We start from the raw sequence: 19,148 nt of genomic DNA, 5'->3' as shown, positions 1-19,148 counted from the left end.
GTCGGATTTGTAACGTTGAGCTCAGACTATCTCAGCCTCTGTGTTTATAGCTACATGCACGGCTCTCTGAAAATAAGGCATCCGATCAGATCATAGTTCAGAGAGGTGTCTTAAAAAGCGGTATGAATGTAGTCTAAAATCAGTAGGAGGCAGGAATCTCTAAAAAGCAGTAGCTCGCCACTTACATCTGCAGGGTTGGCAGGTATGCATTCCCTTATTGAGAATGTTCATTAAAGGCATTAGAGGTGCATGCTCCACTAATCTGGTATCAACTAATAGTTCTCCTACGTAAGGAAAAACAAATGGATAAGATTTTGAAAAGAGATTAAATGCATTCCGGTAATTTGCTCACTAGCAGCTGCGGCTCACACACTTTGAAAGTGGTGAGGCTTCATTACGTATCCCACATTGCACAGAGCAAACCCATCTTTCTCCAACAGGTTCTGGGTATTTCACACACCAACTGTGAACATTTTAAAACAGTTACAAATAGCAAATGTTTCTAGCACAGCTTCCTACATAAATTGACTAATATCCATAGGTTCTCAAGTGGAACTAATTAAATATTTCAATACTTTCATGGTGTGGCAGCTAAACCTTACCCTCTGCATAGATGTTGGAGTTCAGCCTCCCCAATGAAAGGATTGTGGCAAGCTCTCCACTTTTCAGCACAAGTTCGAAATGTATGTAAAATTCTAATGTCTATGTTACACCATTCCACTTTCTTTCATTTTTCACCCTTTCCTGTACATTCTCAGTCACATATTTCTCACTGATACCTAGACAACAGAGCTAGACTAATGTGACAGATTTACACACTAGTTCTACTGATCAGTTTACAGAGACCTTCCAGAAGCAGAAAGCAGTCAGATGACACCAATCTGTCATGTTCAGGTCTCAGGAATCAGTAGTAATAACAACATCAAAACCTTACTAATACAGATGATGAAATTACAATACACTTATTTATTTATATCATTTATAAAGTGCATCATACATCGTAAGGTACCTTGTCACCAGCGGGGATCGACATAGCCAACTCAAGACCAAACTGGGCCTAAAACCTGATTGTAAGAACAGGCAGGTCTTTGAAAGTTCTGTGAATGTGAGGAGGTCTGCATACCTTTGGATCGCTAATGGGAGGCTGTTCCAGAGTCTGGCTGTAGCCACTGAGAAGGCTCTCTCGCCAAGAGCTTTTCTTCTAAACTTTGAAACTTCTAACAAAGATTTACTTATAGAACAAATATTTTCATCAGGATCATAACTGGAAAAATGTTACAGATTGGATTGATTTAACTTCCCAAAATTACGTTGTGTACCAGGCATCGGGATTTGAACTTCACCCTTTGTTTCACCGGCAACCATGAAGTTTCACCAGGCCTTTCAGATCGAGTCATACTTTCTGACACATTCTGGGTAGTTGCAATTTTGAAAAAGATAGTAAATCAAATAAATGGAAAGCCAATTGTCCAGCTTGGCTAAGACAATGACATTGATAATTTGCATTTTTTGTAGGAATGCAAAGAGGAAGATAATATGTTTCAACATTCGCAGTTAGAAAAAAAACTGAATAACCAAGTTTATCTGTTCATTCGTTGATAACTCAGTCAAATTGGATTCCAAGATTCTTCAAAAGCTGGAGTCGTTGTCCAAGCTTGCAAGTCCAAAAATTAAAGTTCCACCCAATGCCTGATGAAAGCACTGAAGAATTTCAGTCTTGACACAATTTAACATAAGATGGCTCTCCATCATCCAGGATTTTAATCATGCAATTAATAACATTTGTAGCTTAAACTCTTGGATCACCATCAATAGTGAAAGTAATGTCTGTGGCATTTGCTTGCGTCAATGCCAATGGGCCAAATGATTCAATCGGCTGTTCAAGAGGTTTCATGCATAGATTAAAAAAGATTGGTAAAAGCACAAACATGTGTGGACTCCACAAGACACCTTTTGCTTTTCAGTGAGATAAGGGCCGAGTTCCACCTGGGTTTCTCTATCCTTTAGAAAACTATGGAGACATCTCCATGATGTCTCTTTCATCCCTAGCTCATCAAGCAGATTTAGTGGTACCTGGTCATTTATGGTGTCAAACTCAACCATCAAATATAGTCAAACCAATGGTACTGGAATATCATTATCAGCTAGCTGTTGCAGCTCATCAAGACAACAGTCACTACTGATTCAGAGGTGCAACCTGATTAAAAAACAGCCTACATATAGTATAGTAAATGGTGAGATTCGAAATAGCTGATGAGACCATAAAAGACTACCCGTTCAACTAATTTCGCCATATACAAGAGTTGAGAGACTGGTTTGTAGTCTGTTAAAGCCATGTGTTCATGAGACGGTTTCTTCATTAGAGGAATAATTGTGGCTTTTTTTTTTTTAAATCATCTGGCATGATGCTGGTTTTCAAAGAATTGACAATTGTCTGAACAGTATGATGACTTACAGTTAGCAATTTGTTGTGCAGCTTTGCTGGAATAATATTGATTTTGGATTATTATGATCTACCCTTGTTATTAGGTTTCTACACTCAACATTATCTATGAGTGAGCTCTATTGCCCTTTCCTATGTTTGATATGGTATAAAGTCTGATATACTCCTCATGCCGGCTGATAAGAGATGGGTTTTGATTTTATTTATTTTAGCAACAAAGAAATTGTCAAATAAGTTGCATCTTTCATCTCCTTCGCTACCTGGAACAATGCCTTTGACACATTTATGGAATTCAAAATTGTGTCAGAGTAGTGGGCTGCTTTGACTCTTTTTATGGCTTTTCTACATTCATTATTCCAATTTAGCCAGCTCTGTTTAGCCCCGGGAGTATAATCTCTTCTCCAAATGTGTTCTAGCTTCCTAAATATACTTCCCATAATTTTCAGATCTTCATTGAATCACTTAGTTAATCTACCCCTATTCTTGTGCTTAATTTTATATGGGGCCATTTCATCTACATAGCCCAGAAGAGTATGGTTGTATCTTGTCAGAATACTATCAGGTTATCATTTGGAATTCCCTCATCCAGATTTCTGTCCTATCTCTGTACAAGGTAGGAGACATCAATCTCCTTCCAATTTCGGTCCAAACAAATCATCCTGTGACTTTGTCTATCTTTCCAAGAATCTGAAGGCAGCTGAATGGAATAAACTAAATGAACGATCCGTGGGACTTCAAAATCTTGTTGTAAAGAACAGCTATCAGAATCATAACTAACAATATAAATTATGTGACATGTTCTATGTGAAGCTTAGTTTCAGGTCACCTGAAAATTAAAGATTACCAGAGTCTCTTTGTATGTAGCCTACATTTTGACTGTTGCATAATCGAAACGAACATATAAATCTCTTAGAAATACATTACTAGTGTTTATGAAAGCCACAATAATTATAAGCCGGTATTTCTTCACACCTCGAGATAATTTTCTCAATCACTGCTACCTTTCCTTCACATTTTCCTGTTCTATCAATGAGAAAATTGTAAAATCTGATGGTATAAGATCGTTCAAATCATCCCATTCAGCCATGTCTCCATGATACACAATAAATCAAACTCTTTATCCTCTATCAGTTCACAGATGTTCCTAGAAATATAAACCACCAATTGTGCATTAACTAAAGCTGCTTATAATAAAAGAGTATTCCTTAGTTTGCAGGAACTGGGGCTTTCCTGCCTTAAAATTTGCTGTTTTTTGTGGCTCTGTCCTATGTAACACAGTCCCAGCTTGATTTTAAAATCGTACCAGTAATTTTAACTCATTCAAACACTTCAGCATTTCCCTTGTGTAGTCAACTTGTGGTTGGACTAAAATGCACAGCTTGTATGCCGTGACGGTAATCAGGAACTTACCAGCTACTTTCACTGGATTTTGGCAGCATTTCAGGCTACGGGTCATGGGCCAGTCATGGATAGACGCAGACGAGCTTGCCTTTGGTGCGTCTCTGGCATGTCGTTAGAGTGAACATACCTATATCCATCTTTGATAGGCACCCTGTATTAGCCTGCCACCTCTGATTAACTAATATGCCTCCCAACATGGTAGTGTTCAATGTCCCTTCCAAGACGCAGGAAAACAGGATCACGATCTGAAAGCAGAGCAAGTCCTGATGAAAAAACCTGGCTCCATTAACCACTTTTACATGGTGACCTGCCTTTACTAAGCTAAAGTGCCATTGCATTCTAATAACAACACAATTAAAAATGTATAAAAATTACTTACACTTATTTCAGCTTCACATAAATTGCCTCTGTGTGTTCAAGCTCACACACATACCCTTCCAAATACATTTTCAAATTTTAGCTCCTCTCTCATTAAAATACATGGAAATCTGTATAGTCTCAACAATAGAAGGCTGAGTAACATCGGGATGGCGTAAGTTTGGGACAGAAGTGAAAGCCTTTTTCAAGGTTTGAAATTTTATTCTTGATCTTATAGTCAAAAAAGTCATATTCCTTTTTTAGGCAGGTGATAGGAACAGTGATGGAAATAAGAGATGGAATGAATTTCCTATAAAAATGGGAAAAACAAATAAATCATTGGACTTCCTCTACTGACTTTGGTGTAGACCACTGAAGCACAGCGTTTACATTTTTTTGGTCCATAGCAATTCCCATAGTGGAGATGGTTTTTCCTAAGAAAGAAATAGAAGTCTGCCTAAATGTACAGAGAGTTTTCTTATAGGCTTTGTAGTACTTTCCTAATGGGTTGCCCATGTTCTAGGAAAGTAGTTAAAGAATTCTGGATATTATCTAAGTATATTACAATGTACAGATCCAAAATGACTCAAAAAACATAAATTCTAAAATGCTAGAAGGCTGCCTATACATTGCATTGACCAAAAAGCATCACAGGTATACTCATAATGTCAATTTTCTTTTTAAGGCTGTCTTCCATGCATCTCCACATCCAATCCAATCCAGTTGTATCCACCCCGCTGATCCAATCTGGTAAATCAGTGAGCAGGACGCCTTTGATCTAGCAAAACGGATATCAACGGCAAAGGATAATGATTTGTGACATTAAAAGTGTCCAACTCCTTGCAATCAATTCAAGGGCACAATTGCCCATTAGCGTTGGGGCATAAAACAATCTAAACAGATGGTGATTATTGCATAGATAGCTGTATGAATCCTTCCTTAAAATTTTCTTTGAGACATTTCTTAACTCTGCCTTTTCATGATGAGTGACAGTGCCAATCCTCTCATGAGTATTCTTAGCACAGGGAAGCAAATCTATAGAACAGTCAAAGTCTTAAGCACCCTACAGCTCAAAGACATCCGTAAAATCCTGACATATTTGGGGGTGGGGGTGCGCCTATCCTTAATCTTGTCATCTTCTTAATTACAAGTTAATATCTCTGGAAGTAACTTTGCTGGATCACAATGGTCTCAATGATAACTTGATGAAAATATAACTTTCCCTTTGACCCAGTTTATCTCACGGTTATGTTGCTAAAACTAAGGTCCCTCCAGGATGACAGAAAAAGCTGTTGTGTTTATTAAATAAAAAAATACGTTTCCCTTGTCCTTTGCTGCCATTAAAATTGGCACTGTCGCAAACTCAGTAATCAATTCATTAACAGACAGCACTGATATTTTTGTATGAATTGGAGATCCATGATTTGTCTGAACATCCCAGAATTCAATAATAAAGAGACATTGAGAGCACCAAAAGGCTCCCAGTTGTTGGGAAATGGAGGCATTCAGCCTTAAGCAGAAGTCAAGTCCCAAGTGTTTTACCCTTCAGTCCTGGTAAATGTGAAGCTCATTTTTTAATTTCCATGAACTAATCCAGAGCAGGATTTAATCTTACATTTGATACTTTTTGGGATTTTATAAAGTAATCAAGAAGTCACAGAAGCCAACAGAAAAAACATGCACTGGACGAGCTACTTACACTAGGAACTCAGAATCCTGCTACTGTTCCATCATGCCACACTGCACTTCTAAGGGTTATGAGGTGTAACTTTCACATGAATATGGTCCGAGGGTTAGGAACTGTAAGTTGCACCACAGAGGGCCTGTCATTCCCTCCATTCCATTCATGAAGTTGATCCAGTGGAAGCGTTGGGGGATTTTCCTGTTAGCTATCTTTCCACTCCAACCATTATATTATAATCAGAAGCGTAACTCTAATGACAGGCCCATAAGTCATTTGTCTCACATTTAGCAATATCAAAGATCCTCCGATGAATCTTTGGTAGAGCTAAAAGGGACTAAGCAATAAAAGACGGAATGCTAATAAAGACAGACTCTATTATTTTCTATTGGTTTTTCTTGTTACTTCATAATATGAATGGTCAAACCTGATACATTTTGAATCACACAAATTGGTTAATAGAATAAAGTATAGATTCACAATAATCATCACAGATCATTCGATAAGCATCAGAAAATCAGTTATAGAGGAGTGAGGGGAAGAGAAAAACATCACTGAAACAATAGCTCACTTACAAAATGAAATACTAATGCACAGCGTGCAATTAGTTCAAAAGGCTAACTCCACGGCCGTTAGAGTATAGCACGGGCAGCACCATCAGCCGATGATGTGCAAAGTCTCCGAAAAGTCTTTTAGGAGCTGTACGATCTGCCAGCGAGAGAATCAGGAATCAGCACGGTATGCAGCATACCATGAATGCAGAACATGTCACGAATCTTGTGGACAAGTCGAGGAACTCTTTCCCACAGGAATCTTTATAGTACGCTACTTCCTGTCCTTAGCTAAAATGTTACTTTCTCTACTCTCTACAAACATTTTCATTGGCTAAACATGATGGTGTGGCTGCCTTCTGAAAATGACCTATGTAATATTTCTAAACACTCTTTGTCTAAAATGATACAACTTCCAAGAGAGGAAGAAGGAGGAACCTAGATACATTTGTATAATAAATCTAGCAATATTTACATACAACCCTCGCCTAGACAGGAAAGAATTGTACAGTTTTCTTCATTCCAAGGAAGTATTTGTTACTTTTTTGTCAAGGGCAGAAAGCACAGGAGCACGGCAGCAGATCCCCTTACAAACATTTGCTGAGGCCTACATTTATTTTACCAAGAGATAAAATTATTTCTAAAAACGTACACTACTTTCACGAAGAATAAGAGGCAGAATCTTTGTTGTTTATTTTTCTGCAGTTAGGAAGACAGAATAACACTCAGTTAGCAATATTCATATTATTCAGCTAAAAAAGATCATCTATATATTTTCTCATATTATACACTCTTGTGTTATATTGGTAGTTTTGCGTATGTCATTAAAAATACATGCAAATGAGGGAAATTTATCGAGCAGATTCTATATTCAAAAATCGTGCTCCATCAAAGTCATACTGTTTAAAGATCAGACAGTGTGGTGGCACTGTAAGAGGCCGGTCTCTTTCTGTCTTTACTTGTAGCACCCATGTCTAATGATTCTCTCCTCCCCCCGCCCTCACTGGACCGCCAGCAGGGTGAGCAGTTAGAGGTGCTGCCTGAGGTTTGTAACAGCTGCTCTCAGAGCCAGCTTAGCATTTGTAACCTGAAGCAGAAACTTGGAGCAAACTGCGACAGTCCACAGCATCACCCTTCTCACGTCCTTAACCCATCATCTGCGTGAGACAGGGCCTGCGAGCAAAAGTGCCAAGCTTCTCTCATAGTCTCATGCACTTGCATGCCCCAGTCCCTGAGGTCAGTGACGTCACTGGTCGCCTGGAATTTTCATTAATTTTGATTCCAAGAGGCTAGTGGCACATTTGCTTTCAACTAGCTCACTCTGATCTTACATCAAAACGAAAAATAAAATAATCACCAGTGTTTTATAAAGAGATTGTATTTTCCCAACCTTTATAATTAAATAATACATGTTAGAATTCTGGAATTTTGGAAGCTTCGTTGAAGACAGGTGGGCAGATGTCAAACAATGGCAGGTATAGGCCTTCTGCTCCTGTGTTACAATATTTCTCTTGCTGTTACCCCTTTGTTTACTTAAAATATTGTACCCATGGGTGAAATGTTATACCACCTTTACAATACTATTGTGTGATTATGGGAAGCAAAGTCAACAGAGTTGCCTGAACTAAGACATTAATTTTGGGCCATCAGTTTCCAGGCTTTTCGGAGGTGAGCAATCAGGGAAGAGTTCAATGGGTTGTACGACGGTACATCGCATGCAATTTCTCCGCATGCCTTTCCCACGCTTTTTTCAGCGTGCATGTTTTTACCGCGATTATGCATTTAAAACGCTTGCCAATACCACACTTATTTTTTGAAACAACGTATTTGTGGAGGGAGACCCCCCACTCCCCCAACTTACCTTAAATGCGTGGTATTGGCATGCATTGTAAATGCATAACCGCGGTAAAAACATGGGCGCTGAAAAATGAATGGTAAATGCACAACGAGGTAAAAACCTTTTTGTAAAGGCTATTTCCCATTCAATGGTGGTCCACTTGGCGTCTTGGCCTCAGTAAGCCACATTCATCTCTCAGTAGTGTCTTATTAATAACCTGGCAGGCCTTATGTTATTTTGAGCATTATTTTGAGCATCAGGAGTTTAGTATTTAAATCAAACAAATGCTGTTATGGATTATATATTATGTGATGGGCAAAAACATTTAACCCTGCTAATGTTTTTAATTTTTTTAATCATAAAGCCGAAATTACACTTTCACAAAAAATATAAATGCTTTATAGACAGTTGATGCTTTTATTGTACCTATAAAGCAATAGTGTTCGTTGATTTTTTTTTATAGTTATTGTTTTACAGCTGCAATGTGTATTTGTAAAATGACAATTTTAAAAAGACATTGAACTTTGGATTCAGCTCAACACAAACAAGTCTTCTGTAAATTGGTCGGTGATAAGGTATGAGAACTGTAGATCCACTGTACCTCTGTAAACTTTCAACAACATCCTCCCCCTCTCCAAAATAAGGGCAAAACATGGTAGATAGTTAACACAGCTACAGTAGGAGTGTTGAGAATGAGTTACAAAGTAATCTAATCTGTTAAATTCTGCGCATATGGAATTAAACAGTGGCGACCGGTGAATTTTAAAAGTGGTTGGGTGTAAATACATCCCTCTAAACGCATCAAACAAGTTTGTAAGCCTGACTTTGTACAGGAGTTTGAATGGGTTCTCCCTCAAGAATTTTTTTTAAAAATAGGCCCAATGGTGCATTTGCAAGAACAATTTGTTCATCACCCTAGGGTATTTGGAGGTTCAACATCCCCAATAAAAAATTCTAATCATTGTGGCAAAACAGTATATTTCTTTGCACAACTTTCTTAAAATTTTCTACATGGCCTAATTTAGCATGTAATGTATATCATGGTGATGTTTTAGTTCTCCTTTCTAGCACACAAAGGGTTGGATTTGCAACTTTCTTCTACTGCCTTATCCTTCCACAAATGTATAACAACCAAGATTTCAGTGCAGAGTAAACTTTAATTTACTGCTGAATGTCACTGTAACATATCTGCATAAAATACTAACCGCACCTAAACTACTGATGATTCTATCCAAATAGAAGGCAGGTCTCTGACAGGCCTGGTTGCGAAGGGGCCAGAGGTCAGAGGATGCGAAGCTGAGGAGATGTGTGACAGGTTTTGCTATGAGGGTACGCCTTCCCCGCTAAGTTGCCAAGAACTACCAGAGAGGCCTAAGGCGGGTTTGCTCTGAGCGAGGGGTGCATTAGGTGGTGACGGCTATCGCGTTGCACTTGCGCACAGCACGTGTGTTTGTGCTTCTCCCATAGAGGCTGCTATTGTGTGGAATCAAGATTTTGCAGTGCTTGGACCAGATCTCACTTTGCCCCACTATTTTATGCTCAGCACTCAGTGTTACTGGTGGTGCTCCCAGTGGTCCCCACGATAAACTCCACTTCAGTTTGTGCCACCTCTTTGTCGCTGAGGAGTCATGCGATAGGTGGTGGTGATCTGTGACGGAGGAAGGTGGGGTCATGGGTGACCCTTTAGTTCTGGCCCGAAACAGTGTGGGTTTGAGTGTTCCAGATGGCGCATTGGTGGCCCTTGCCATTTGGCCTTGGTTTCCTGCCTCTATGCTATGTTGCAGTACTGTGCTTCTTTCAGAGCTTTTGGATTTTGGTATAACACTGGCCAATATTGGCTAACATTACAGCGCTTGGTCACCTCCTCAGAGGTCACTAGAAGGTGTAGAGGCTCTAACTGCCTAATTTATGAGGCCCTACTGACACTTTTCGCCACGTAATGTCACTTTTGTGGCATTCCAGTGGCGCAATGTGCCATAGCATATTTACAAGGCCAATATCTTAGATCGCTGGGTTAGAAATAGCACATGCCTCCAGTGCTGAGTGGGGCCGCTCCCTCCAATCCTGGCACTTCTCTCATGCTGTGAGAGCAGCTCAAGGATTGGGTAGTGCAGTTTTCTGGGTCCAGAGCTTCGAGAAGTTGCCCGAGGGAGGAGGACATTGTGCTGCAATCTTGGAAGGTAAGTCTGTTTTATTTATTATTACTTTTTTTGTGCCCCCTGCCTCACCACCCTTAGTACATGCCAGCTGCCACTACCGACTACCACAGATCGACAGCCTAAGCACTATACAAACCTTTTAAAATAAATAAATATTAACGGTTGAATGATTTTCGGTAAATGCAGAGTGCAAAATGGATGTGACATTGAGACCCAAAGTGTAACCCCTCTTGGAGGGCAAACCTTTTCCATAATTAAAAGCAGAAAAAATAAGGACTGCACACAGAAGAGTGCTTTAGCTTAAATATGTAGGGGGAGATTTTCAAAGAAGTCGCGCAATGTAGCTCAGCAGCCAAAATCGTGGTGCTGTGTTGCATGACAGAGGGAGCAGGAGAGCGCCATATCTATAGAGATATGGCTCTCTCCTCCGCTCTCCCTTCGCGCCTGCGCTGATTTCAGCTCCTGTGCGCCAGACACACACCTTAGCACCATAGTGCTAAGACGCGTGCCTGAGTCTAGCATAGGTTTTGTACGGGAATGATACCATTCCTGTACAAAATACTATGTCTAGACAAGTTCAAACATGTTTCCCACTTTGTATTGTGTTGCCCAGTGCAACACGAATGCAAGGAGGCTAAAAAGGAGAAATTAAAACATTTCTCATTTTAACGTCTCCTTTCAGATGGCATCAACTTTTGACGCTAAACCCTGTCTACACTTGTCTGTAGATAGGTTTTTGCGGCAAAAGGCATGGGTGGTTGCATGGGAACGCCCATGTACCACCCATGTAATGCCCCCTTGGCGCTAAGTAACCCAAACTGATGCTTTGCACTGCTTTGTGTTACTTGTAGGGTACTTTCCAATGTAAAACAAGTTTAGCGCTGGAAAGTAAATTAGTAAAAAAAACATTTTGTGCTGGTATACCCAGCGCAAAATGTTTGAAAATCTACCCATGAATTTGCCAAAAACTTTCTTTTTTAAACTTGCCTACTATGCTTATAAATACAGTTGTGGGAAAAATGTTGTAATTCAGCTGTAGTCATACACAGATCACGACATAACTCTAAAATTTCACTAACCTACTTCTGCCCAGATGAAACAAGGAGGATGGCAGCCAGTATGTTACAAACCACAATTTACCTGGTTCATGTGGTTCTCATTGGATCATGTTTTTCTAGCCTTGGAGATCCACACAAACTGCTCTACACACCCGAAACCTGCCATTTTGTCAGATTTACCAGCATAGCAGATTTGGGTAGTTTTCATTGCCCAATTTCACTTAGCAAGCGGCCTAACAAAGGGCCGATTTCACCTGTTTCGCAATTCTATTCAAATTTTCACCCATCTGCTTATAAATCTTCTAAAACTATGTACAGAAAGGAGAAAATATGATATAAACTTGACCAAAATGCTCGCCAAATTTCATTTGTATGACTTCAGTGTTGCAGGGTTTAAAGATAATGCTTCCTTCAGCTGATTCCCTCTTAAATAATATTGCAAATACACAGGAAGGAATGCAAGACTTACTTTTTTCTGTGCGTGTAGGGAATTCTAAGTCTACCTTCGAGACAGTCTCACAAACTTATTCTGAATACCTCGATGTTACCAGAGCTCCCAAAGAGAATACATGAGCTGTAATTTAATAACATAGGATAATGTTGATTTGTTTTATTTATGTATTATTTTTCCTAACAGTAACTCTTATTAAAGGCCGCTTCAGGTTTCTTTCCATTGAAGAGGCGGCTTCAGTATGTTAAAGGGGATATGAGGTGGGTTAGACAGCTAACACAGTAATAATATCTACGGTCAACAAATCACTGAGATGGGGTCAGTCAGCTGCAATGAACTTCACAGGTCTATCGAAACAGGTCCATTTTGAGGATTTCCTGAATCTCAGAAAATAGCCTTCAACCCTGAAGGCTAAAAGAAAGAAACTAGGGTGCCCTCCCTTGAGGAAGGAGGTGCAGATTCAGGCTTCCATATAGGATGATATGAAAATGATAGAAATATATTTTCTTTTGAATTGTTCAACTGTAGTAACATTGACAGGCTCCCCTCCACAGTGACTCCTAAGTTCCAGACTATTTGTTGAAGGAGGCCCATGAAGAGCAAGTAGCACGCCTCTTTGACCTAAGCCCAGACTCCAATCTTCAAAGTATTCAGACACTTCTGGTGCAATAAGTGCTGTAAAGTTGCTTGGCCTGCCAATGATCACCTACTTGAATGTTGTGGTGTATATGTAGGCTTTCCTGTTTTCAGTTTCTATTTTTGGTAAATTCTGGTGGGGTTTTTTCCAGTGTTTTCAAGTGATTTTAATACCTTAAGAAAACAGTGGTTATCAGTGGTTACACATTTTCGCACCATTAAAAACAACAGAAACAGTGTTTTTCCGGTGTTTATGGAACATTTTGCTTTTATTATTGCTTGCTTTCTGCACTGATAGTGCATAGTATATAGACCTTGTATGTTCAGTGTATATGAGGTCCACTCTCAAGGAGATGTTTCACATCTACACTAATTATGCTGAACACTTGTCAGGCAAGGGTGTTGGCAGCCTCCAGTGTTTTTATTATGTCCACTACAGCAGTTATGTTTTCTTTTAAAAATCTAAGCATGCAGTAGAGTGTATTTTTTTCACATCACTATCAATATGCGACTAAAGATCCTCACATTTCTTGCCTTTGGCATCATTACTCAGCAAACATTCTGTAAACGGTTACCAAATGGATAAGATAGTATTCACAGCCCCTTGTACTGAGAACCATCAGCTAAGTGACACAGTTGGGATGACTCTTTCTTTGATGCCACACAAAGCACAAAATGAGAAATATTTGCACTTTAGTTCCCGCACATAACAAAACCGTGCACCAGAATGGACTAAAAAGTCAAATGCATTCTTCATTAACTGAAGACTATAAAAATGCTTTCAGCATACCATCTAACAAGTGGCAAGGATCTCTTACAGGGAAGCACTTCAGCTCAGGTATCGAGTTGGACAGGCCATCACACAAGTTTTTCATAAATGTAGCTGAATCACTGCAAATACAAACAATATCACTCCAATCTTTGTTGAACTTGGAAAGAACCTTTTTTGCAGCAGCATTCCAAGTGAAATTGAGTTCCATGTTTTCTAAGAGTCTGGTGTCATGTTTTTACCAATATCCCAGATGCTTTGTGATAGCACTCTTTTCACATATACTAGTCACTATACCTTGCATTAAAAGTTTAAAGCCTGAGGTGTTGGCAATTCACCTACTATCAATACTGACTCACTAGAAACTGGGGGCTGATGTATCAAGGGTTTTACCCATTGTCTGTGGGTAAATGTGATAGTACATATTGGGGAAGATTCTTATGAAACCAGCCATTTTACCTCTCAGTGAAAGAATCAAAAGCAGACAAAATATCAAGTATTAGTTTGACATTTCCTGATTCTCTGCGGTTTATACATAATTAAACAAGACCTAAACATGCTTCTAAACCCTGCATCTTTAGATCAAAGACCAACAAACTGAAAAAAGCATAAGGAAGAACAAACAATATTTTAGTGACATCCATAAACAACAAAACTTAAGCAGAATAATGTGAGCCCAGTCTTTTTTGCTGCTAGCTTGCATAGCAAAGTTACATTGTATTGGCCCCTTCAGGAAGAAAAAAAATGACTCCTTCACTCTCCTTTTCCTTTCTTTGAATGGCATTTAGTTTGTGGTTGTGCAGGTGTTTAGTCAGGGTTTATATGTTTACACTGATGAAGGCTATTTCCCTTTCCGTGGGGTTTTATCAGTTATTATAGGTTTAAACCTAAAACCAGACAGCCTATGTATATGTGATACCTCATTTTGGAGCTGGCACCATGCAGACATTGAGGAGATTGAAAACTGACCCATTCAGAGCCCGCAGGTGATGCTGGTGGAGGACTGATGAGATTAGAGGCTGCATGAAGACATTCTGCTCCAAGGCGACCAGATGCTTACTTTCACTCTGCAGATTGCATTTACTACACAAAATTATTTTATTTCATTCCTATCACACTAATAGTCACCTCACAGATTGTCATGGTTTTCATCTAAATACATAGTTTCCTTTCTATTTCAAAGTTTAGATTTTTACTCCCAAATGCACTTTTGTTTTGCAGGGACCGCTTCAGGACAATGGTGAATGTTCTTGGAGATGCGTTTGGTACAGGGATTGTCGAGAAGCTATCCAAAAAGGAGCTGGAGCAGATGGACACCACCTCCGAAGTCAACATCGCAAACCCTTTCGCCATCGAACCAATAATGCTTGAGAATGAGGAGGATGGAGACACCAAGAAATCATATGTTAACGGAGGCTTTGCCATTGATAAGTCAGATGCGATATCTTTCACCCAGACGTCGCAGTTCTGACAACTTGCTGGTTCGGAGCAGGAAAGAACATTATCATGATATGCAAGATCTGTTAGCAGCTGAAGGAATGATTCAAAAGCTGATGCCGACTTCATTGTGTTGAATACACAAATGGCTAATTTTATTTCAATTTTTGGATCGACAGTTTTCGCACCGTGTGAGCGGGGTTATTGAAAATGAAAAGCTGCGAGATATGTAATTTTCTTTTATGAAGTGACACTCCTAAATGAGATTTCAAAATCTGCATGCTCATAGCCTGAACATAAACAATCAGGTCAGCGGAACGTGTTGTTCGCTTGCTGGCCAGGCACATATAACTGTGTTTGAGCATCTCTTACTGTGCCAATTTGCTCAAGTCATTGATCGTACATCTTGTGTGTTTTGCAGACAGCAATATTTTAAACTGTTCCAGATATGTGCCAAATTTTTACTTTCTACTAAAAAAAGAATCATGCCTTGTAACTGTAAAAAGGGATTGACTAGTATTTTCCCTTGTGATAGATGCCGGGCGAGCTCCCAGAGTGAAACTCTGTTAGAGGGTTTCTTCACCGTGATGCCCTACCAGAACCAGTTACCACTGAAAGTAATCCAAGCCCTTTGTCTACATTGATATACTGTGGATGCTTAGTTTACCTTTCAGAGGTGTTTGCCAGCAGCTGGGCAGAGCATCCTTTGATGATGACAGGCATGTCTATTTGTTCACTGATTTCAGACAAAGGCCTTGAGAACATGCAAAGATGTAACTAATATAGTTCGACCTGTAGATCTTTTCCGCATGGAAAGATGTATACACTGTGTAGGAGACATATTTATTGTGAATGATAATGAACTGGTCCAGGGCGTGGGTGCTAGACGTATGATTGCCATTCGGGTGGTATCTCTCCTTGGAACATTTGTGCGCTTTCACATCACTCACTCACAACCGAGGTTCTAGCAATTGCCCTGATAATGTTGGTCATGGGTGCCAGGGCTCTCCCCATGGAATCCCAAACCCCATCCATACTAAAGCACTTAGTCACGTTCCTGACTTCACGGTATGCTTCTCCTCAGACCACTCCTCTTCATAATGAGAATTTTGTTTTGCACTTGCACCTACCAACCAGGCTTGGGAATATCTACATGAAATTTTCACATATTTTTCTGTAAATTATTGATGTTTCCATTGAGTGTGAAGTCGTCAGTTTTAAGCACCCGTGTGCCCACAATATGCGAAAGATACTGCAGTTCTCTGCAAGAAGGTGTAGGGTCATAATTCGGGTGTATATATCTCTCCTGTGGTTAAAAAAATCATGGATCTCTTATGATTTAAAAGTGAAAGTGCCAAAGATAAACAGAACCAACATCAAAAAGAACCAGTTTTGGATAAGTTTACTAAGTGCATCTTATATAAATTTAGGTGTTGAAAATTGAATTTTAATTATACGTTTATTCATCAAGAATAATCATGCACTGTGATTCAATCACTGATCTATTTCTATGCTGATGATAAAGGAATGTGCAAATTGTGTTAATCTTTTGCCCGCTGTGACCAGTATCTCAAGGATGGGCTTACTGCCTCCCATTTGCTAATCTCATGAACCATTTCAGAGCTGATCATTAACTTTTTATCTTCTCTATTGCTCCTTATCATTTTTCTGTCACATGCTTTATTGTGTTCCCACTTTCATGTGTTTGCCTTCCAAATCTTCTTTAACCATATGGTTTCTCAATGTGTAGTTTGCCAATAGCTGCGATTATAATGGACTAACACGATTGGTCTGTTAAGTCTGATGCATCTGCCGATAGGGTAGTAGCACTACAAAAGCACAGCGAAGCAATGTACTGTTAATGCACTATGTGAGACATACATAACAGAAGTATGCATATGTGTGATTGGATCCACCAAGCTGATGGATTTTGATAGTGAAACAAGTAATGTATATGTTACGCTTACTTCTAATTCTGTAGCAACCTTCCGTTTAGGTAGAATTCAGAGCATAATGAGTGTTAGGTGAAAGTACTCCTGCAAGGAGCTCAGGGTTGCTCAACAGTACTGGTTCCCATGGTCCTCCCTACCATCGTTGACACTTTTGAAGCATACTCTACTGCTGGAGGGATTAGAACACGAAATTGGGGTGAGTGAAAATGCCTAGGTGTCATTTGTAAAAAGTATGTATCAGGAGAATATTTCATTTTCATGCAGTGGTTTGCCTGCTCTCCTCTTCTAATTGCGATCCAACACAGCCAATGAATGATGTCTTCGAGGCATGTCCAGGAGATTTCCAGATGTACACAGATGCCATTTAGCTGGCAGTGAAGTTTGAGGAGGGAAGAGGGGACAGTATTCATGACTGATTATCAGCAAAAAAACTGACTGGAAGTTGATAACCAAATTTGCCCTCAGTGGCAACACATTGTGGCACACTCAGTTTGGCTAGCAATTCCCTAACTACTGTCTTAAAAATGTTCTCGGATTGTGGGACTAGTTTAAACTGCGGTTTTAGAAATTAGGAACCTGAGGGCCTGATTGAGAGTTTGGCGGACAGGTTACTCTGTGGTAAATGCAACACAGTACTCTGCTTGCCAAATTCGTGGTCCACCCTCCCTATTTTGAGTTGGACGGACCATCAGTATTCCTTCGGCAGAGCCTGTTCTTCAACTCCATTTACAGAATATTTCCTTCGACAGACCAACGGAGTAGGGCCCATCAGGGAAAGAAAATTATATTGCCCACCCTATTTAGGGTCCATGGTGTAAAACATTTGTTTTCTGTTCATCACTGCCTGCCAGTAAGGGATAGGGAAAAAATAATGCCCTCCTTCCCATCTCCCCCACACACATCCTGGGAGAAAACTCCAGGGTGTTGGGGCCATTAGTATTTTGTTTTTCTAAAACAAACTCCCACTTTGGGAGTTTGTTTCAGAAATACTTTAAAACTTTTAAAGGTTTAGTGGTGCCATCTTTCAGACTTTTCATACATTGACAGGAACCACCGTTACTTTGGTTCTCGTCACTGTACAGAGCTGTTTACAGGGTTTATAAGATTAAAGGCCCCAAATTCCAACTTATTTTGGAAACACTCCTCCTGCAACTCCACAGACATTTTTTTTTCTAAGACAGGAGTCAGTAAGAACTTCACAGTGCTACTCACCTGGCATTTAGTTAGCTGTAGAGAAGGTCAATCAGACTCCACTTCAGCAGTAAGAATTTCGCGTAAAGAGGGTGCAGTGGAATGTAGGTGCAGTCTACCAACATATTTATATGCGTAGCTGTACTAATACTCACAGTGTTACGCACCCAACAAAATCGTACTAATTTAGTGCCTGGAAACTGTCAGGGACAGCAAGGGACATAAGATAACTGGAAAAAAATTATATCAGTTCATCCCGAATTCAGCACAAGGCACCTGGTACGCACACAAATGATTTTTCTCAAGTTAAAAGACCATTCAAAACTCTTTTCCTCTTATTATATAGAGGAAATTCCTAAAGGGTGATACATTCCTCTTACAGACATAACGTGGTTTAATCAGTTCAACCTGAATTAAATGATAATTTTTCATATAATAGATTAAATGGTTTTATGTTGCAGTTGAGGCTTCAATGAGGCTTTGATGTTTATGACCACTTTTAAAAAATAGAAATTTGAATAAAAGGAAAACTTTGAAGAATATTTGTGTTGTATACAGATTACACAACTGTTTTTCCGTTCTTGAAATTGGCGAGTGGTGCACCTGTGCTTATGTTTCAAATTGATCATAAAATGTAGTGGGTTTACTTTCGGGGCCCACTTATCTGAATTTCACTATCGTCGTGCAGTTTTGGACAGTTAGAACATTTGTCCTTTTTGTTTGCATTACTCAGTCCTTGCAAAATTACCAGACAACTGTACAAAATTGCCAGGTAAAGATTCATTTAAAATAATCTGGCCCTCATCTTCTAAGCACAAAGCCTTAGTACCTTCTTTAATACTAAAAAGCAACCCTTGCAGGGCAAACCCTATCTTGTTGCATTTGAAAGGGGCTATTCTTTTGTTAAAGCAGCAAAGTGATAAGTAGTGGGTGGCAGTACGACAACTTGAAACGCCGTGTTCATAATTTTCTGAAAGGATTGTATGACAACATATCATGGTCAGGGATATCGACCTGCACTTAAATCGGCTCTAGAATATCGCCTAACATATCATCAAGGAAAACATAGATGTGGAAGCATGGAATTGTTTTATTGGCTCAACATCTCCTTCCATTGATAAAGTGTTGATATTGTGGGGCCAATATAAGTGCAGGTGCAATATAACCCCTTGTCTAATAAACATTTCCCCCCTAGAATGGTAAACCCTTTTATAGCTATTTGGGG

General features: G+C 39.5%; 1 protein-coding gene across 1 annotated transcript in view; it reads left to right on the top strand.

The window, feature by feature from the left end:
* Positions 1–18,463, top strand: part of SLC1A1 (solute carrier family 1 member 1) — a 309,344-nt gene extending 290,881 nt beyond the window's left edge. Inside the window, exon 12 of the mRNA XM_085632941.1 lies at positions 14,565–18,463. Within this exon, the coding sequence (XP_085489067.1) occupies positions 14,565–14,814 (250 nt within the window). The 3' untranslated portion in view covers positions 14,815–18,463. The remainder of the gene's footprint in view (positions 1–14,564) is intronic.
* Positions 18,464–19,148: the final 685 nt, after the last annotated feature.

The sequence above is a fragment of the Triturus cristatus genome, chromosome 2_1, assembly GCF_964204655.1.
Source record: "Triturus cristatus chromosome 2_1, aTriCri1.1, whole genome shotgun sequence".
NCBI lineage: Eukaryota > Metazoa > Chordata > Amphibia > Caudata > Salamandridae > Triturus > Triturus cristatus.
This window is presented reverse-complemented; position numbering and strand designations above follow the sequence as displayed.